A 21,679-nucleotide genomic window follows, 5' to 3' on the forward strand; every position below is an offset into this window, starting at 1 on the left:
TTCCAGAACTTCAGCTGTACTTGCAGGTAAAGTAAGTTCTTTAGGTTAGTATAATATTCTGCAGTAATGCCGGCATACTTTGGATAGCCCAGTACTATACATCAAATTGGATCAAACACATCAAACACTCGAGTATAGGAATTGGGTTGAAAATAACTTACTTCAGTTAGAAGCTGAAGAGAAATTCCTCTTCATGGAATCACAGTGGTTACACACCTCATGTTGCATAATCAATAATTTAAATGTGGTAACATTTTGTTTGATAAATTTCAATTTGGCATGTGTTTGGATAAAATTATTATCCCCTTTTTAAACACTTTTCTACCTAACAGGCACTTCTTTTTTTGCCTCACGGAATCACTTATTATTACTTAAAATGCCTTTCAAGGCAACCAAATTACAACACTATCTGTGTGCCATATGTATGCAGGAGAGGACAATCAGTCACAGGTAACTAATGGATTTTATTTCTACCACCAGAGAGGTATTCCAGCTTCAATATTCAATGGACAAATACCTTAACGAATAATAACATGCAGGTATATGCTTTCTCTCTTTGCAGCTTGTTTTTCTGCTTCTCATTACCTTAAAGTTTAGTATATTTCTTCCTTTTACAAGTATTTAGCATGTAAAGGAATAACATGGACTATTAGTTACATGTTTTTCTTCAGTTATTTACAGTTCATCCTGAATATAACTGAGCCCCAGTAACTTCTGCAGACAAAATACCAATATTGTCTGTAAAAATACTTGTTTAGCTTGAAATTTAGTTTACAAGTACCAAAGACACTAAAAGAAGCAAGCATGTAAAATCTTCAACTATAGAAGCCAGTTCTATTTAAAACAGTTTGCTTTGCTCTTTGCCATTTCCTGAATTCCTCTCAAGACCTCCCTAGCAAGGGCACACTATTCACCATGCTCCAGTAAGGCTCCAGTACTATAGCAAAACCAAATCCATTAATTGAGGAAGGCCTAATAAACACACCACACAATAAAAATTTTGCAATTGATCAGGTAATAAATATCACAATGCTATGGTAAATGGAAGTTCCACTAGTTCATTCTGGGGTCTCGAGACACAGGTACAGAACAGACCAATTACTCAATTGCAAACACAGGGAACTCAGCCCACTGCTCATGAACACACACCTCCATCAGATGATTTAACAGCCATCACTCAGGGTCAGACATGGATCCAAATAATTACCATTAGCCACAGCTGCGCCCAGCCTGATTTCCATAGGGCAATACTACTGCACCCCCACATTCTTGACTGTATTATTCCATAAATGGGAGAAAATGCTGAGTTTTAACATGTCCAGTTTTGTTGGTCCCACTATTGTCAGCATACAGCACATCAATGCCAGCTAAGGGTATTATCATCAAAAAGTCATGTAGCACCTTTTAAGTCCCTGTAAGATTTGCTCAAGGGCTGAGACATTTACTAGTCATTATCTGTATTTCCAAACAAAAATGTATTGAAATTAAGGGACAGCTGTAACTCCTTTTTCATTTAAAAGCTATGAATTTTACATACATCTCGCACACCTGCCTTACTACAGAGATTCCAGGAACCTCCACATTGAAATGAAGAAAGAAGTGATGTTTTGGCTGGAAGCAACAGTCAATGATCAGTTCAGACAACAGCACCTGAAACACTGAATTAACAGTTTCTAACATAAATCCTGTATTCCACCCTCTTCCCCTTCTTTGAGGCTTGTTAGAGATGCTTAGGAAACAGCCAAGTGCTGCCACTGCTCTGCAAATTATACACCTCAGTATCAGAGCATAGAGCTCACTTCTCAGTGGGGCTGAGGTCAATCTCTAAGTTTAAAAAGGAAATTCTGGTTTGAGCAAAACATTAGTTGAGAAAGAGAATATAAAACTGCTGTGTGAAACCTCTTGTGTACATGCTTAACTGAAAAATACCATCTTAACTTTCACTTCAACACACGTCACATTTACTTTGGGTCTTATGATTTGATGACATTGGAAGCATAAGAGGAAAAAATTTCCAACCATACTCACTTTTAGTGATTGCAAAGCCAATAAAAATAGAGGCCTAGAATCTGCACTGCATTACAGTTGAAGAATGTTGTAAGTATTTTTATCACAAATAGAATTGACAACATGGCTGTGAGTAGATGGACACTAAAAAAACCCCGACCAGCCCAAAAAAACTCCCAAAGTTGCTTCGACATTAAATCATAGCTCCTGGAGAACCACAATTTGTGATACTCCAAAGAAAAACAAGAGCATTAGAATCTGTCAAGTTGAGATTCACATTACCGAAATTTGCCTTGACACTTTTTCAATGTATATTGTGTACAAAGAATACTTCCCCTACAAGAAAATTCTTCCTAAATACTTAATTTTTAGTAAAATTTCGTTCTGCTCATCAGTTCAATCTGATTCACAAAATGTGACAAACACAGTGTAAGAAATTTGTCAGTGGGAGAAGATGAAAGTAGTTTAAATTATCAGTTTAATACATGGAAAATATAAAAAATTACAAGAAACCTACCTACGAAGGCAGTGGGGAAAGAAAGACAAAATGAAAAGAAGCACAGTACCATCTATTTGCCTTATAATTTATCTTAAGGATGTAAAGCTGTAATCAAATTTACCCAGAACATGGTTACAGCTGCTAGAAAGTAATAAATAATGAAAAAAACAATGAAAAACTACTACCAATCTTTTAGATTAAGTAGGTAATTTTAAAGGATATATACAATGGCAAGACCATGACAAATACCATAACCCATACCCTAACCCTAACCCTCTCCTTTCCATTTTTGTAGTGTTCATGTACAAAAATTAACAAAAAACATAAAGGTGAATTCTAGCCCAAAACCTATATTATGAATTAAATTCAAAAACAAGCATCTGCAACTTAGAAGAAGATTCATCCTAAGATGCAACTTATCTCAAACTGCTACTTCAGTATTAGTTTTGGATAAAACTAATCTGTAAGGATGCATCATCTGCTTTAATGCTAATTAGGCATTTTACTGTCCATCACTCGGAGGGCTTGCCTTGTTGTATCAAAATATGAATGACCAAAGTTGAAATTTGATTATCTGCTCAGCCTTTTCAAGCAGCAAGTATTATTCTTTCCCTAGCAGCAACTACTTAAAGAAAACTCAAAACATATAAATTAAGCCATAGAGCACACCGAAATCTAGGTTTAGTCAGACTAGGCAATTTTGTATTTAACGGAAATGAGCAGCTTCCTGTACAGGGCAAACAACGAGAAATTTCCATTTCAAGCTGCAGTATTCTGTGTTCCTGCAAAGATCTGCACCATAACTTCTATTTCAATAGTATTCCAGGTGAAATTTGCTTTCAGGTGAACTAGAGACACTAAATGTACTAAAAGCTTTTAGCTCAAGTACTAAATGCAAACGTACTAGAACACTTCAGTTCCTTGTTCCTGCTTCTAAGCATGTTCCAAATTCACAAAGTTTTATCTTCCAAATACAGGGCTCATACTTCTTTCCACCGCAACACTCCTCCCCTCCAGAATTTTTTTTTTGGCTTGGCTTGGCTCCACTCTTTCAAAGCAAATTTCATATTTAGAGCTTACAAAAGATAAACAGAGCTGGCAGCACTCAGCATAGCCAGTGAGTGTGAAAACGACTGCTGGGAGAAGTTTTGACCAGGCTGTTTGTAACGTGAGTGGTTTCACTGACCAGTTACACAAAAAACTTGCAAAGGAGCGTAACTGAAATAAGACACGTGCAGAGAGGGGAAGCATCACCTGGACTTTACCCGTGCTCAGGGAAAGCGAACACGTACCTCTAGAGACACAGAGGTGTGGAAGTTCTGACCATTCAGGTTTCTAAAAAGGAAGAGTCCACATTGAACTGTGATCTCCCTTATTTAATTTACAGTATGCAAATAAGATACAACTAAGTCTATAGGCGGAACTTCAGGATTTTTGCTAGCAGTATTTCAAAGCCAAACTGGCACGTCTCAGAAAAGTTTCTTTTACCACCACCGTGCAGACTTCAGCTGCATCACCACGCTTGCCTCTGCCTCAAGAGCTACAGGTCAGTCCTGCGCACCCCGGCACACGCGGACATGGGGCACGGCTCACTCTGGGTGAAAGCACAAACATTTCTGGGAAAACAGCGAAAAGCTAGCTCAGGAGGAGCGGAGGAGTTTCGGTCTCCCCGAGCAAAGCAGAGCCGAGCAGTCTTCACCCAAGCATACTGGCGGTGAGGAAACTCTCCCCGCGTGGTTCCGGGCAGCTCCCATCTGGAGCGCGGTACCGGGACCAGCCGGGACAGGACGCGGCAGCGACCCTGCCCCAGACCCAGCGCGGCACTTCGGCCCCCGGGATGAGCCCGGCGCTCTGCCGGGATCGCCGCCGGGTCGCCCGCCCCGCCGCCGCTCTCGGCCGCGGCTGCCGCGGGCGCGCAGGGCAGGCAGGGGCAGGGGGCACCGGGCGCGGCGGGGCCGGGACGGGCCGGGCCGGGGCCCCGCGGAGCGCACGGCGGCACTCACTGCGTGCGCGGAAGGAACGGGCCGGGGCCCCGCGGAGCGCACGGCGGCACTCACTGCGTGCGCGGAGGGAACGGGCCGCGGCCCCGCGGAGCGCACGGCGGCACTCACTGCGTGCGCGGAGGGAACGGGCCGCGGCCCCGCGGAGCGCACGGCGGCACTCACTGCGTGCGCGGAGGGAACGGGCCGCGGCCCCGCGGAGCGCACGGCGGCACTCACTGCGTGCGCGGCGGCGGTGCCGAGGGCAGCGGGCGGCGGCGGCTCGGGGCTCCCCGCCGGGACCGGGCGGGGCGCGCTCCCGGCCCTGCCCCGCGCTCGCCCCGGCCGGGGCGGGGCCGCTCCAGCGCCGCGCCAGCCTCTCGCACAAGCGGCAGCTACCAAACCCTGCATGCAAGCGCCTGCGTCTACCGAGCTGCATGCAGAGGCGGTTTTGGCAGCAGCTTGCTGCGAGCCTGACGAGATTCATGCTTTGCTCTTGCCCATGGCTCACATAGGAGCGCTCAGGAGTTAAAATCTTGAACAGTATTAGGCCAGAGAGATGGGGAACTTGTGCCAGGAAGGTGCTAATTCCAGAGGCTGGCAGAGGCAAAATCTGGTTAGCAGAATCTGGTCCGTACATCACTGCTGGGACAGACTGTGCAAAGCAGCAGCTCATTGACGAAGAGAGAACATCCCAAGTTATGGGACAGACGGCCTTTGCAACCACCAACAGGCTCCAGAGCTCCCCTGTGGATACCAGCCCCATGGGCTGTAATAAAGGCAATACTGCTCAATTACCTATGGGGAGGTTAACAAAGCTTGAAAAGAAGGATGTACTACTGTTGAGGGATACAAAAAATGCCAAATTCGGAGACCACGAGGAAGATAAGGAAGACACCAATAAATCCAATTCAGCAACAGTGCAATCCAAGAAATCCATTGACTCAAAAAAAGAGAAAGAACTAATTAGTACAGGAAGCAATGGAATCATTAACCAGAAGATAGGATACTAACTAGAGAACTATGCAACTTGTAGCCAATAAGCATGGATTCCTTTGTTTGCTAAAACACCTAGTGAAAACTTTTCAGTCAGTGAACTGCCATAGTCAGTGAAAAAATTTCAGTCAGTTTCATCTTGTGTACCCAGCACCCCTTCCTGCATAGAACTTACCAAAATAAGTATGAATTAGGTCCCCTCATCCCACTGAGAAGCCCAGGATGAAAAAGGATCAACAGGACACTGAAGGATATGTGGGTGGTGACTGTCTTCTGCTGGCACTCTCTTTCCCCTACACACTAAAAGCTACAAATAAAAGTCAGTATTGTTGAACTAGCATTTCGCCTTGTTTGCTCCTTAATTTGGGCATCTCTCACTTACCAGATCATAACAAATGCATTCATACTTGTACATCTGCTAGAGGTGGATAAAGCTCCCCAAGACCAAGGTTTTCAAGCTTAAATGAAACAAAAAAGGATTCAAAAGTCAAGTTGTGGCAGACAACAGAAAGTGCCAATACTGCATCAGCCTCATTACACTCCAAAATAATTTCATTTTGCTCAGTTTTGTTACTTATATGTAAAAAAAAAAAAAAAAAAAAACCCAAACAAAAAACAAACAAAAAAAACCAAAACCAAAACACCCACAAAAACAAACTCCCAGCAATCGGTCCCCCTCCCAAACACCAGGAAGTTAGAAAAAGATAAAGTGTGAGACCATAAGGCATTAAAAAAAAAAAAAAAAAAATCATCCATATTTTAGAGCTAGGAATAAGAAACACTATGAAACTTGGTAAATCAATCTCTTTATTTTATAGAAAGTAGTTTGATCAATATGCCGAACCATTACCGATGGTTTTGCTATCATTAGTAAAAATAAACATTTGAAAATAATTACCTTGGAGAATATATAATCTCCAAGCTTATTTCCCCTTAATCACTGTTGCTTTTTTAATAACTATTGCATCTAATCTAACATTGGGTGCTCTTAATAGGAAGGGGGTACCTAGTGCAGGATATCTCCATAGTTTATTTCCTGCAACTGGTTCTGAGGTTCCTAAAATGCAGTAGAACATGTATGACCTCACCCTGCACCACCCTGATGCAGTACAAAATCTGCATTTTTTCCACCTTTCTCCATCAACATCCTGCAATGTCAGCTGTCAGCTGAGAATTTTCTGGTGTAAAGTCACCCAGCAAGCCAGTTTAAGTACCTAGATGGCCAGAGTTTTAACTTCCACAAGTTGCTGAAGTAATCATGAAGAACTTGGATCATGTGTCTAAGGTAACAGAATCAGTTAGCAACACAAGAATGACACACTGACAGTATTATGTACTGCTACAAATACAAACATAAGTCACAGCTCCCATTTAATGATATTTAAAAGGGGCATTATCAACTACAAGCTAAATTATTTTGTCTGGACAAAACAGTATTATTGATTAAGCACTGTCAAAAGCAAATTTTACATTTAATTTGTACACATGGCTACTGTAAGCGCTGGGACCTCTGTAAGCTCTAGTACCCTTAAGTTTGAGTAATTTGCATAGCAACAGGGAAAAAGCATTAATTGCTGGAGGACAAAAGTCAGTGGAAGTTAAGGGCAACAGCCAGAGGATTCTGAGTTCAGTTCTTCTCCAATGACTAGATTCAAAGTTGAGAGTGTCCCTTTAGAAATTTCACATACAACAGAATTTAACTCATTTTTACTCCATCATTACAAGAAAGCTGACAATTTGTCTTACAATAGTTAAACATCAAAGAACAATATGCAAGTGAACAACCGATTTGTAAATGAAATAGCAGCAACATGGAACTGTAGAAAGTTGAGTTTCTGCAGGATTTATTGGAAAGATTATAAAGGTGTGGCAAATACACTGTGATTTTACATAATTTAGTTTCAGGAATAGCTTATGGTAACTATAAACATTATTGAAAATGCCTGGTCAAGGTCAGTAATTTTCTGGTATAAGCCTAAGTTTGCCAGGATTTCTCAAAGTGCAGCTTTATTCAGAAAAATGACAACATTGTATGTCATGGCAAATTGCATTTAAAATCTGCTCAGTTTGCAGATGGTAAGACAGCTTCTTGTGATTGCCAGTACAACAGATTAGAGCTTGAAATATTAAAGCTAATACGATAAAAATATTTAAGGACAAAACATCAAGGACCTAATTATATAATACTGCCATGATTTTTGCACATGTAACTTTGTTAGTTCAGTGAGTGTATAAAACTGACACATTTATATAAAGCAGCTACAAAGTTACAGTTTAAGTTGATTCTAAAGCAGTGTGCTACAGTTTATCCCCCTGATTTCCTTCCACAAGAATAGAAAGTATTAGAAACTCAGCCCTGAGCAGATAATTCATACTCATTGGGCAAGTCTATTTTGTAAGGTGGTGTCACTTTTAGTAACTTTTCTGGTCCATCACAGTACTTAAACTGTTTTGAAATCATGTTCAATTCCAATCTCTAAGTGTTAAGGAAGAACAATTACAATTGAATCACTGAACAGCTGTACCAGTTTGAAATGCTATCACATGCTTCTTCATGGCAAAACATTCACATTCTGTTATTGCACAATTTGAAAATTCAGGTTATGTGCATAAAAACCTTCATAGTGTTTGCACTGCAACTTGCGAAACATACATTTAAAATGACCTTAATACATTTTACAAAATCTTTTTAAACAACTTTATATTCTTAAGATAAAAGCATCCTGAGAATGTTACATAGTTCATTATACAAGCCCTTCATTTCTGCTATGCTTTATTTATCCCCATAGTTCCTAATTTGTCAGCTTTCTTTTACAGTTAATATCTTGGTGCTTTATTTAACAAAATATCTTTTAGCAAAAAGTACACCATTGGCATTCAAGTAATCCAGCCTCACATCTAATTTACAAATTAAACCTTTGTCAACTGTCAAGTAAGGAAAAGCAAACCAAAAGTAAACAAACAGTTTAGCTGACTTAAAAAAAATGGCCTTGTGCATTAATAATTTGGTCAAATATTTAAGTTATGCAGTTAAATATTTTGGCAAAAAAAATCTCTCTACATCGATCCTGCTCAGTTTATTTTCTTTCATCTGACACCAGATGTAAACATAAACATCAAGAAAGAAAGACTGACAGTGCAGAAGTACTTTGCAGTTGAACTACTTTTCTTTTTAAAAGTACTTAGAAAAAACAGAAATAAAAGAATGTAAGTGCTAAGAATGGACTATATTTGGGCTAAATAAAAGTCTTACCAGAAAAAAATGTAAAAATAAATTAGGTTGGGTTTTTCTTTTTTTCACTCTACAGACATCTAAATAAATCTCTGAAGAAATTCTAGCACCATATCCTAAAGCAGTATCTTCCTGTATCTTTTTGATCAAGTCTAAGGCTTCACACATAATCTTGACTATTTTACTAGGAAGATATCCATTCATATTTACATTTTAGTTTTGTAAAGGGAGTGTTCAGGGTTAAAAATACATTTATTTTTAAAAGGTCAGCCTGCCATCCTGATGGCAGTGATTCAAGCTATAGAACAGAAGACAAGTTACAGAACGTCCTTCAGTTTTTTATCTCTAGATGAGAGGAAGGAGATCAGCAAAAGAGGTAAACAGCCTGGATTTCAGGAATGGAGAGAAAAAGTGGTTCATTATATGAATGTCTGCATAACCAGGAATATTTACTCCTGGAGACTTTGTTTCTCTTCTGCACATAGGTATACATTTTTATTGTTGGCTGACTAAACAAATTGAGAAGAGAGACAGTTATGGCTGCCACAGTGAAAAAACATTACCTAAGGTTTCCATCAGGACTGACATACTTTTACAAGTTGGTAAGATGTTGAATATAAGCAGAGGTCATGCCCAGAAGGGTACACTCCAGATGAGAGTGTAATTACCTCAAAAGGAAGAGTAAACCACTTCAGCAACATCTTTATAAATTATAACTATGTAATTTGGAGTCATATTTAGCTTTTATTTTAGGCAATGATCAAAATCTGAAGGACCTTTTAATCTTTAAGGCATTAGTGCATCAGGGACTAAAAGCTCCAGGATATTAATAAATAGGGGGTTGGGGGCAGAAGGGGAGAAAGGAAAAAACCAAAACATCTTTGTATCACAAGCTATCATTGTGCATCTGCATTGTTGGTTAGCTCCAGGAAAAATATTTTCAAGGATGGCAGAAGGGGAATGTTATTCACTGTTCTGAGAAAAACTTAGATCATAAACTTCACATCATTTTTTAACATATCCTTTAAAGGGCTGAATCTATCAGGCAAGATTCTCATCTTTACTGTTCCATCAGCACCACAGGAGAATATGTGATTTGCTGGTCCTGTTTCAATTTGCATTACTCCTGTCCCAATGTTTCTGAAGAGAGACTGTCGAGCATGCTCATTGATGAAAGTGTGAAGAAGATTAAATGCAGACAGACTCCATACCTGGAAAAGCACCAAAACATCAATCTCTTAAAAGGAAAATTACCATGATCTTAAAATAATCAACAGTGAATTGTGTAGAATTGTACTACATTTTGCATTTACTTTTCTGACACTAACTGTAGAAGAAGAATAAGCAGCAATCTGTAAAGACACATTTATAGAATACTAGTACTTATTTACTATAATAAGCAATATAGAGAGAGACACTAAAGTATCACTAATTAAAAGGAGGAATCCATTAAGAAGAGGTTAACACTGACATTTCATAATTAAATACATAAACATGAAAGTCAGAGTTGAGAATGAATGCAGTATATATGACATCTGATTGTTCCACACCTGTACAAGATTCCTTCTGAATGTACACAGTACTTCTGCTACCTCCCCCTCATGAATACCTTTATGTTGCCTTCAGCAGATCCTGTGACAAAATACTCTTCTGTAGGATCAACAGCAATTGCTTTGACTGGAGAATCATGACTCTGGAGTAACTGCTGCTGCTGCTTTAGGCGAAGATCAATTATACAGGTAAAGCCTTTTCTGCCTCCAGATATCAACAGCTGGTGTTTTGGAGCATATGCTAGCACAGTTGCTCCACTATCATGACAGATAAAAGCTGAAAGCCAAAGGAAAGTAATTCTAATAAAACACTATACTAACTCATATTTTCCATCAGCCTCTAGTTCAAGACAGTAGCAACAGTGACTTTGATGCTGTATTCCAGTTGACCACAACTAGCCTACTTATTGCAATACCAATTTACATGTAAACCCAAGTTCCCATCAGACATTTTAAAGCTGCCATATTCTCAAATTAAGCAATTAAAATCTGTATTAACAAAAAATTGTACTTATTTTTATCCCTGTGTAACCACAAACTATTGATCCTTGACCAGAAACACATTATTTTAATAATCTACTACTAAAGTAACATATTTGTTATTTTAAGTAATATAATTTGGTTTTTCAAGTCATATAATGACCATCAGAAATTCTTCCTAAACTACTTGCACAAATATCTTGCAAGTTTCCATTGGTCATTTTACTGCTAATTTGTTTCTTCTTACATTTGTTTGGATATGTCCACTCCCCTAAAGGAGTAAAAAAAAAAATGAAAACTACAATTATCAAAATACAGCTTGGTATGCTGTATTTTTAGTTCAAAGGGCTTATGAATTTACATTTAGAAATTCCATATGTCTCTCACATACATTCAGGCATTCACCATACTTTAAGTACAAGGAGTTCACAACTCTCCGATCTTAATTCCATATTTCAGATATTGAAATGCATTTCTTGTATTAGTTGCAACAAATAAAACTAATGAAACAGAGCTAAATAATTTTTGCACCCCCAAAATCCTACTTAGAGGAATAACTGTTCTGAAGCAGAAGCTGCCCAGAGCCTTTTAAAAAGGAAAAGAAATGTCTGGCTTGCACTTGCGGTCCAAGGACAGAAGGCATGCAAAGGAAGGGGGGCTCATGTCCATGAAATCAATCATCCATATAGAACACCAGGTAATTTCTGAAGAATCTGGTTTTATCCTGCCGCTGGTGCACTCACACAGAACGGTGAAAGATGTTTTACTGTCAATGTTAAAATTACTTCCTTAAGTAATCTTCTTTCATAAAGATATACCCAAAAATACACTTTTTAATACTATGGTCAAACATTTTGGTTGCTGTATTTTACTTACCATGCACCAAGCTGTTTGTAGGAGAAACCAGAGTATCCCAAAGACAAATATTTCTGTAGAAAAAAACATGGCTTAAATCAGCAACAGATATTCTAAGGTATTTTGAACTCCTGAAAAGCCACCTGTACCTCAAAAAGGTTGTTTCAGGCATAAAGCACTGCAAATAGAATCGATGATATCTGAGCAGACCCCAAATTACTTCCATAGTTTATCATATACTGCAAGGACATGCCATCTACATTAAGTATTTTACAACTGGCTATCTCCATAAAGCATTAATGTTAACTATCTTCTGTAGCTTAGCAGGTTTTGGTATTTTTTGATCAATACTTACTTATGAAAACAAATGAGAAATGAAGAGCTACACAAATTCTCTAGAGCTATGCAAATTCCCCAGAGCTATAAAATAATTTACAACAGGTTCAAGTGCATAGAACAGAACAGAATATTTCAGCTGGATGGGGCCAAGAAGGATCATGTAATCCACCCACTTGGCACCTTCAGGGCTGACCAGAAGTTAAAGCATGTTATTAAGGGCATTGTCGAAATGCCTCAAACTCTGACAGACTTTGGGGATTGACCTCAAGGAAGCCTTTTCCAGTGTCTGAACCTCTTGGTAATAAAATGTTTCTTGATGTCCAATCTCATGCCAGACCTTCCCTGGAACAGCTTTAAATCATTCCCACACACCCCTCACTGAATTCCCAGCTAAATCACTCAGGACCTCTCTTTCTACTTCTCCTCTTCATAGGAAACATGAGCAGGATATTTGTGCTTCCTCATGAAAGCTCTCTTAATAGGCACGTCAATTTAGCTGCAAACATTGCTTCTGTCCCTCTCCCACCAAGAAAGAAATCAAGCAGAAGTACTCTTAAACTGCTTAAGATGAATCATAAAAAAAACCCACAAAGTGGGGGAAAGGAGAGAAAATATGGCACCACTTCACTTTTATGAATTACCACAACAGATCTTACCTGTTGTCAGAAGAAAATCCTGCTGTAGCTATCAAAGATGATGAACTGATGAAAACAAAGTCATTGGCTGTTTTGTTATGACATTGCCATGTCTGAAAAATTGCAGTTTTAAATTATTAATTAAAAAATAATCTATTTTGTGAAAACAGGTAATATTAAACTTCCTTGAGAAGAAAAGGTATTTAATAAGAAATTTAAAGAACATAGGATACAAAGGTATTGGTATGCCTATAAGATTCTTAATTTTTCATGGAAATATACTCTGCAGCCCTATGTAACTATCCATTAATTGACAAGTGACCATTATTGACAAGTCTCAATGAATATTAAAGTTATTTCAGATCTCATGTTACATTTTCCACTCTCCACTTAACAAGTTTTATTAGAGTGTAAGAATTTGTCATACAGACCACAGGATGGTAGCAATACATAACTTAATCTTGATTAATACTGGTTAACATCACAATCCTTAACCTCTCCTAGCTATTCTGAATGGAGAAAGAAGTTAGGGAACACAATGCAAGTTTATGGAAACTAATTTATCATTCAGCTTACCAAATATGGCTTAGGTGAAGTTCCAGTAAGTGGACAACATTTCCAGTTTGTCTGATATAGACTTATATATCCATCAGCATCAACAATTCCAAACTGAAAATATACAGAAATAGTAAATACATAAGTATGTACTGCAGAGAAAACCCCCACAATTTTGAAAAAATACTTTAAATTACAAACATGTGATGCTTCTGCTAATTTGCAAGTATTCTGGGGGAGGGGAGAAGAGAAGGCTTACAGAAGCATTTTGTCAGTTACCTTATTTCCTTGGTAATTGAATCGCATTCGAGTTACCCTTGAGTTGCCACCAGATCGAAAACATGTGATCTGCTGCGCATGACCCCATTCAAACATTCTTACACTTCCATCCTGAGCACCTGTCAGGTCTGCAACAGAAAATATTGATGTGACCTTTCACAAGAGTTGTAGCTTTTATGATTTAAAGAAAACTCATACTATCTCAAAACAACTAGTGCCAAAATTATGCCATAGTATCTATCTTGGTGTAGGAGCACACATCAAAGTCATGTTGCTCGTTATTTGAAGATTTGTATTTAGATGCTCTGAAATATGAAAATATGTACTTGGAGATAATAACACATTTTTTTCTACTATCATTTTAGTCACAAATAAGAGAGAAATACAGTACTTTTTGCCTTTTCTAAAGGCTATTCTACATCTCCAATATTGTTTTTTAAAATGAAAAATAGTTTCAGGAAGTATGGCTTATAAAGAACTTTCAAAATATAATAGGTTGTTGTTCTAGTATAAAATAGCAACACACTAAGAAACAGATGAGTAAGAAATATATAATCTTTTGATAACCTTTCTGTTTTTTATAAGAACCTGAACTTACAATATGGCAGTGTTGGATGAGAAGCCATTCTTCTGACATTATTAATAGCTTTCTTGAGCATCTGTTCAACATACAAAAAAAACAGTATTACTGAACAAAAAGTTATCAAACTAGAGAATAATTAGTGAATGCAGATGGTTGTTTCCTACCAAAATTCCTGTGAAAACAAGTACAGGGTTTAAAGATTCAGACAGAAATCTGTGTCTTCCACGATTAATGTAGATGTTAAAACTTTAGCAAGTTTATACATCTAGATAAATATTAAACTTTTGCTTCAGAAATGTATGGCTCCAAATATAAACACTCCTTAGACTGCAGTCTTACCTCTTTTCTTGCCAATTCCTTTCTGATTCCATTAAATTTATTGGAATATTCCTGAATATTGTAAGATAAGCAAGAGAAAGGCAGAAGCATGTAAAGAAAGAGGTAAACAAACTTTAACAGAAGGAAAAAATAGGAAGGAATATATCTATTTTCAATCCTAGTTAACTTACTGCCATTGATTGAAAAGTGGCTATTTGTGACCATCCAGAATAAGCAATACACCATGTAACTGGTATAAAATAAGTAAATAAATAAAAAATTCTTCAAATATATTTATAATTTTGCAAATACAGGTCCAATGAACTTTCAGTAGCATGTTTGTTCCTAAGTTCCAAAATCTGCTTTGAGCTAGGCATATCACCCAATTTTTTTTTCCTCTTATTTTATTAATTCCTACTGGGAAGAATTCAATGTACAAAGAGGACTGGAGACATTAGACAATTATATTTAAACCCCATCTATTTAAATAATATGTTCAAAACACAAAAGGAAAAAGAGCAAGATTTTTTTTTTTTTAATCAATGAAATACATCTGTGCCTGTGTTGTCTCTTCCTTTCTTTTCTTTCTCCTAATGTATGTTAAAGTTTAGTTTTCATTAGTTTACTCCCCAATAACTCTCAAAAGTATCTGACTTCTTTGAGGACTCTCCTCAGAGAATTGTTGGATTTGGTTTGCTCATGCATGTATTATCTACCTCAACATTTGAGAAGGGCAAGATATGTATTTATGGCAGGTGTTAACTTCAAATAAGAGCACATATGAAATTTTGCTGCCAGGGCACTCATCTTCAACACAGCAGCTTATCCCTTACCACCCACCAACAGCAAGCTGGCACTGACCCACTTTCAGATAAATGTTTAGGTCAGAAAAGACCTTTAACATCACTGAATCCAACTGTGACTTTCAACTGCTGTAGATTTTGTAGTGTATTTTAATGCTGCTTTATCATGGGGCAGTAGATAGTGATGAGGTATTTCAATTATGCTATTCATCCCAAGCCTCCAAATTTATCAGGGTGTCAACTGGAAGGAGGCAGAAATTATATATTTTCATGTGTTTCATATTCCTAAATACGATCAATAGAGTTTAAAAGAAACATCTTCTGAACTATCAGTTTGCAAACAAAAATGAGGAAAAGTACTCAAAAAGGAAATAATTTACTTTCCTGTAAAAATTTCCCTGGGTTTGGAGTTGTGTAATAACCGCAATCCTCTTAATTACATTTTGGAAGCAGATTTATATCTTTCAATTCTCAAAGTTTTATCACTGTTGAAGAGAAAGCCTTGTGCCCCTCAGTTATTCAAGTTAATTCCAAAACACTTTCTAAAGATAAAATATGTGATAGTGAAATATGTATTTCCCTTTCTTTTTCTCTAAGTACTTTGAATGTCAAGGAAAAAGCCAAATGGTTTGGTGAAACTATATATACATTTTAAAATTCAGGGCAACAGAGAATGACATTCTTCAAACATTTACAGAGTAGCATGCACTTATAATTGCAACTAAACAACTAAACTCACAACTTCTCTTCTGTATATAAATGGAATAACAATAATTCATGGTCACTCTATTTCTTCACTAAAATGGAGGGCTGCATTAAGTTTTACAGCTACTAACTTCTACCCAGAAGTTAACCGAAGTCATCGTACTCCATTCAACAGATAAGCATGCATCATGATCTCCTAACCCCTGCTGGATTATGCTTTGGAAAAATGCAAATTTACAGAAATGTGCCTTTGAAGGGCTACACTAACAGAACTCTTTGGTACAGTTTCTCCAAGTTAGAAGAGAAGTATAATTATAAAATGCAAATACTTCCATTATTAATGTAACTGACATTTGACACTGTTAGCTCTCAGTTTGCCCTTAGAACAGCTGATGGCTAGAACACTGGTTGCTTTACTGGACAGTTGGGTGCTTTGTGCCTTAGTGTACATTAAGACTGAAAATTAAAAATGCACTTTTAACCTTTTAATTCCAGCCCACTCATTGTTAAACTGTTAAATTGTGGTATCAGTTACACTGACTTGTATGACAAGCTGTTGGTAATACTGCCTGTGTTTCAGAACTGTAGGTACAAACTATTTCCTTCAGCATTGTCTTACAAACACCTCCTGTAAGAACTGTGTAAACAGACTGTGCTGAAGTGTCAGGCCTTCCTTACCTTCTATGAGCTGTGTAACAGGGAACAGGGAAGAATGACAGAAAAAACATAGAGCTAATAAAATTTTTAACTGCCTGAGTGTCCCTTGCTGATGAAAGTGAAGCAAAGAATGAGATTGAAAAGCCAGTAGTGGTACAAAACAGCGGGCTACAACTACTAAATGGGCTGCACTTTATGGAAAAGCAAAGATGACATCAAGAATCAGTAGTATCTGAAGGAACAAAGTAGCAAATAGTAGCAAAGGAAAGGTCTTAGGGAAGCTGCTTTTCGTCCAGGCTCCAGTTCTTCCATAGCAACACTATTTCCTCTGGAGATTCCCTATTTTTTCCTTCATTTACTTTGTCCTTCATTAGGTACTTCTGTCTTCCCTCCCTACTGAGGTGCTGTTCTATGCTGTGGCGGGTTGTCGGCCACAGTCAAGCAATATGCCAGACAAAATTCAGATCCAAAGTTTAACAGCAGAAGCTTTCAATACAAGCATAGCCAAATATATTTGGGAAGAAAGTTTTACAGCATGCAAAATAAAAGGCCATGTAAATACCATTTGCATTAACATATTACACAATTACTTAAGGCTGAGAAATACACAAACACAAAAATTCTGTATGTACTTATATATATATTTATAAAATGAAAGTGAGAAGAGAAAGTGGCAAAGGCATTCATGAATACTTGCACAAGAGACCTTATGGTAATAGCAGAGCTGCAACACTGGCACCTAGGATCAGTAGTTCCTAAAGTGAAGGCAGAGGTGTAGGTACTGGCACAATACCCACTTCTATATGTGGAAAACATTATCAATCTTATAATGCTTATTCCTTATTTACTCCTCCTATTTGGTCAGCTATTTTCAAGTCAACAACAATACTAATTAACATATGGTAACTTAATTTTGCCACCAGTTATAAACTTGTTTTGAATTGTTAAATGACACCACATACAGTCAAGTCTCAAGACTTAATGCATTTGGTTATTTAGGAAAACTCTACTTTCTGCATTCCATGAGCAGAAGAACTGAGATACTGGGGTCTTGTACAACCATCTCAGTCTGCTTAAGTGTCTCCAAATGAGCATCTCTGTCAGCTGATCAACAGATCTGCATCTCTGCTCCACAGGAACTAAGATAAGAATGTCAACAGCCAGGCTACAATTATCATTTGAGCAGAATTAAATCTAACCTAATGGCCTTTCGCTCAGGGCCAAGCTTCATTCCAGACACAAGATCTGTTTCTGAAGCTCAGAATGAAGATGAAGATTATGCTTAAAATAAAATCTACCACAAAATTTCATGTAAATATTTCTACCAAATCCTTATGAATTTATATTCCAAAACCTGCTAGATACATGCTTTTTATATAGACCATTTGGCTTCAAGTCATTAAAGAAGAATTCATAATCTAACTTCTTACCCAAATCCTGATTCTTTGCTTTTAGATAATGCTTTTAAAAAAAGCATATATCACTTGACTGAAAACTTTTCCTGTTTAGTTGTCCCTTAAATTCTGTGCCGTATTTTAACCTATTAATTGTTACAAATAAAATCCAGCTTGCCTCAGTTACACAGAAAGGTTATATTTAGTTATATAAAAGTGATATATATTTAGGTTATATTCTACTGCAAAATATAACAAACAAGATTGAACAGATAATAGGAGGGAAGTAGATAGAATACATAAAGCTAATCTTTGACAAGTGACTTACCACAGATGCACCCCTGCCAGTTTGTGTACTACCAAGCCAAGGCATATTGATAGGTGTGCCAGGATTACTGTGAGTATAAGGAGTGCTTCCCTGAACATTTACAAGATCATCACGAGCATGTATAACTAGGAAATCATCAGCCCTAGAAATTAAGATAACATTTCAAATTAAGATTCAGAACAGCAACAGTAACAGCGACAGTAACAGCAACAGTAAATACCATGTTTTGTTACTCTGATAAGCACAGTCAAGTGTGATATTGAAAACAAAGAACATATACCCTTTATTTTCTATTTCCATATCATCATCGACCCAGGTGTAAATTTGCGTAGCTAAAATTGCAGAAACATCCAATTCTTGAATATCATGACTTGATGCTATTGCAATGCAGTTCCGATTTGCCTGAAAAAATAGCATAGAGAAAGACTGATGCAAATGGAAACCCTAAAAATGGACTTATTCAATTTTTTTCTGGTTATGGTACTGTTGCTCTCAAAAATGTACACTTAATTTACAACCTCCAAACATTTATATCTACAAATCTATGTATATTTATACCTGACATTTCCCTTTCTAAACTTATTTGCATCAGGGATAGTATCATCCACTATCTGCATCTTGTACCTCTCAAGCAGCTCAATTATCTCCTTGCTTTTCTCAGAGGATAAGCAATAGGCAACTATACTACAAGACTTGCAAGCAGGCTCCCCTCCTCCAGTTCTGAAGGGTTACATAGCTGAACGGAGAAGAAAAGATTACTTCCTGTTTGATAGAAAAGGACAAATACTCCTACACACAAGCCTAAAAAAAAGTAGAAGTCACCTCTCCCTTCAATCAATCCACTGCACAATAGAAAAAGAAAAATTTGTAGTAGAACTTCATGTTCATGAAAAGGTAATTTTGAAGTGCTTTACAGAAGGACCACTAAAAGTTGTAGCTGCTAAAAACTTTTGCTAGCCAGCAGGATGGCTAGCAAAGCCTATTTCAGCCAGTCACAATGTGCCTATGTATCAGGTGGAAAACATGGCAATTAGATTATTCTACCTCCTTTATACTCACCTTATTGACTGCAAAAGCAGTAATGATGTCTGACTCTTTATGGATTATTCTTGCCTTGCCACCAGGGTATCCCAGATTTGTTTCTATCTGTATTTAAAAAACAAAGCATAGTTAAATGCCAACTTCCATGCAGTACCACTTTTTATGGAAAGTACAGAGACCAAAGAACATTACGTATGAAATTTTTTCTCCTTAATTTTAATTCAAAGAAAACTCAACAAACATAGCCTGTAACAATTTTCGTAAACCTGGTTTGTGTAATAACATAGCTTCCCATGCCATGTTAAGATTATTACAGCAACAGAGAAAAGTAATTTGTCATACAAGCTACAGTACCGTGTTCATTTTTCAAGTTTTTCAGGGGTGCTGAAAACCAGTAAGGCTACATGCAGCACACTGTTGATTTTGAATGTTGACCGTTTTGCTCTCAAAAAAGTTTCCTAAGACTATGATTGCTCTTAGCAAACACCTTTTGCCACTGAAATTGATGAAATAGTTCAAAAGAAGGTGCAGGCAAGCTCTTAAACATGAAAATGAATTTGAACTTCATCAGTGCATCTAATCACAATTATTGCAATTATATAAATCTGGAATCCTGTACATGTCAGAACAACAAACCTTTTGCTATCACTTTTTCTCCTCCATGTGATTTAATGCTGGATTTGAATATTGTCTATAATTTTGTATTTTAAAAATGCAATCAGGTACATGCCAGCACACAACAAAACTCTAAACTTTACCAGCACTGTAGCAGTCCTTCTCAAAATTAAAGAACTCAGCACCAAAATAATTAAATTGATAGGTTACTGACATAGACTGTTACAAAATAATTTTACAGTAAAAACAATAACACTGCCAAATTAATGGTGACCTAAGAATTCAAACCTGAGTTACAAATGTAATATTTAATTAAAAAAAAACTCTAAAGAATTGTCAGAACTATTTCCAGCCTCTCATCTTCAAATTCTTAATTTTCTGTGCTTTAAAAGATCTAAACAACAATATTTTACTTGAAAAACAGTATTATTTTTCTGTCAAATAATTGAAAAAGGTCTTTTACAAAGTCTAAAACAACAGTTGTTACAGACCAAGAAGTAGAATATATTTTTTAAAGTTAAAATAAAATTGATACTTCACTGATTTTATGTATATAACATTGGACAAAACTGCAATAGCAAACAGACACAAAACCATGATTTGTGTCTTATGATGAACCAACCTGCGTGAAATTAAAATTATTTTTTCTCCAGCCAGTTTCAAATACCTACTTGCTAATACTCCATTATCACATAGTTAATATTAATAACATAGGCCAAGCCACAGAGTGCTCACATTTCTGTCTTCACACTAGTTTTGTAAAAGAAAGGAATATGGTATTAATTTGAGTACCTAGCCATAGTATTCTACCTTTTTAGTATGTCACACCAATCTTTTAAGACAGTTGCAAAAATACTGTTATATGGGTTGATTTATCACCATTTTTAAAATAAGGCTTAGTGAAAGCTTTCAGTAGCAAACTCCTATCATGCTAATGAACTGCTCTAAGTGCAGCTCACCACCTTCACTTAAAAGCAGCTATGGTAGCTCATACTGATCAAAAGTTGTGTATGTATTGTGTATCATACTTCTACTGAATTTTTGTCGCTTGGGCAAATCTCAGCTCTTCACTCGGCCAAGATACAGAAGTTGATAATAGCTATTGTTTGTACCTAGTTGATGCAGCTAAGATAATTAACTTTCACATAAAACTCTGAAACAGTTTAATTCAATCCCTTGCAAGGATTTTTAAAATTTTTACGTTTGTTTGCTATGCGAGCAAAGTCTTTTGTTTAAAGTGAAATCAGCACTATTGAGACAAAAAGAATTTCGTAACTGTGCTAGCTCTAATAAATTTGAGAATGATTACTGTGTACCTTATTGATGACAGGCTCCTCCACCACAGAATTTTTCATGGTTTCATTGTGCTCCTCTAGTGACTTCACCAATGAAAGAAACACCACAGAACAGAGCATAAAGGTAAGACATAAAATGCATGGTATCAAGAAAATCCTCAATTCCATGTTGCTTACTCCAACACAGGAAAACTGAAACACAACAGCATGGCTGCACACACATGAGCATAATTTATATAGTAAGAATAATTAACAAATTCTAAACTCTGTTTTCTGTACAGAATACACTGATTTACCTACTCTGCACTGTAAGCACACCTAATCCATCCCAAAAGCCAAATTTCTTGAAATATAAACAATCTACACTGACATTTTATCAGCAACAAGATAGAAAATAAAGCCAATTACTCTATGTGCAGCTGTGAGTCTACCTTGAAACATATAAAACACATCTAAAATTTTCCAAAATATCTATCCATACAGCATAACATGGCTGTGTTATGATCCTTTTAATGGCAAAAAGGAACAATTTGC

At 37.1% G+C, this 21,679-nt stretch overlaps 2 protein-coding genes across 6 annotated transcripts in view; both read right to left on the reverse strand.

Annotated features, from left to right (window-relative positions):
* The window catches only part of TNFAIP8 (TNF alpha induced protein 8), a 55,567-nt gene extending 50,802 nt beyond the window's left edge, over positions 1-4,765 (reverse strand). Inside the window, exon 1 of the mRNA XM_077790458.1 lies at positions 4,726-4,765. Within this exon, the coding sequence (XP_077646584.1) occupies position 4,726 (1 nt within the window). The 5' untranslated portion in view covers positions 4,727-4,765. The remainder of the gene's footprint in view (positions 1-4,725) is intronic.
* A 1,506-nt stretch (positions 4,766-6,271) lies between these two features.
* DMXL1 (Dmx like 1) overlaps positions 6,272-21,679 on the reverse strand; it is a 78,922-nt gene continuing 63,514 nt past the window's right edge. For 3 of the 5 annotated variants that reach the window (XM_077790386.1, XM_021546235.3, XM_021546233.2), the window contains 12 exons: positions 21,167-21,229; positions 19,254-19,340; positions 18,475-18,596; positions 18,195-18,336; positions 14,329-14,379; positions 14,005-14,065; positions 13,407-13,534; positions 13,149-13,241; positions 12,594-12,685; positions 11,620-11,672; positions 10,323-10,540; positions 6,272-9,924 (listed from right to left, as the gene is read on the reverse strand). In XM_077790386.1, the coding sequence (XP_077646512.1) occupies positions 9,700-9,924; positions 10,323-10,540; positions 11,620-11,672; positions 12,594-12,685; positions 13,149-13,241; positions 13,407-13,534; positions 14,005-14,065; positions 14,329-14,379; positions 18,195-18,336; positions 18,475-18,596; positions 19,254-19,340; positions 21,167-21,229 (1,335 nt within the window). In that variant the 3' untranslated portion in view covers positions 6,272-9,699. The remainder of the gene's footprint in view (positions 9,925-10,322; positions 10,541-11,619; positions 11,673-12,593; positions 12,686-13,148; positions 13,242-13,406; positions 13,535-14,004; positions 14,066-14,328; positions 14,380-18,194; positions 18,337-18,474; positions 18,597-19,253; positions 19,341-21,166; positions 21,230-21,679) is intronic. The other 2 variants (XM_021546237.2, XM_021546234.2) reach the window with 1 other exon arrangement.

Source organism: Lonchura striata, chromosome Z, assembly GCF_046129695.1.
Source record: "Lonchura striata isolate bLonStr1 chromosome Z, bLonStr1.mat, whole genome shotgun sequence".
Lineage (NCBI taxonomy): Eukaryota > Metazoa > Chordata > Aves > Passeriformes > Estrildidae > Lonchura > Lonchura striata.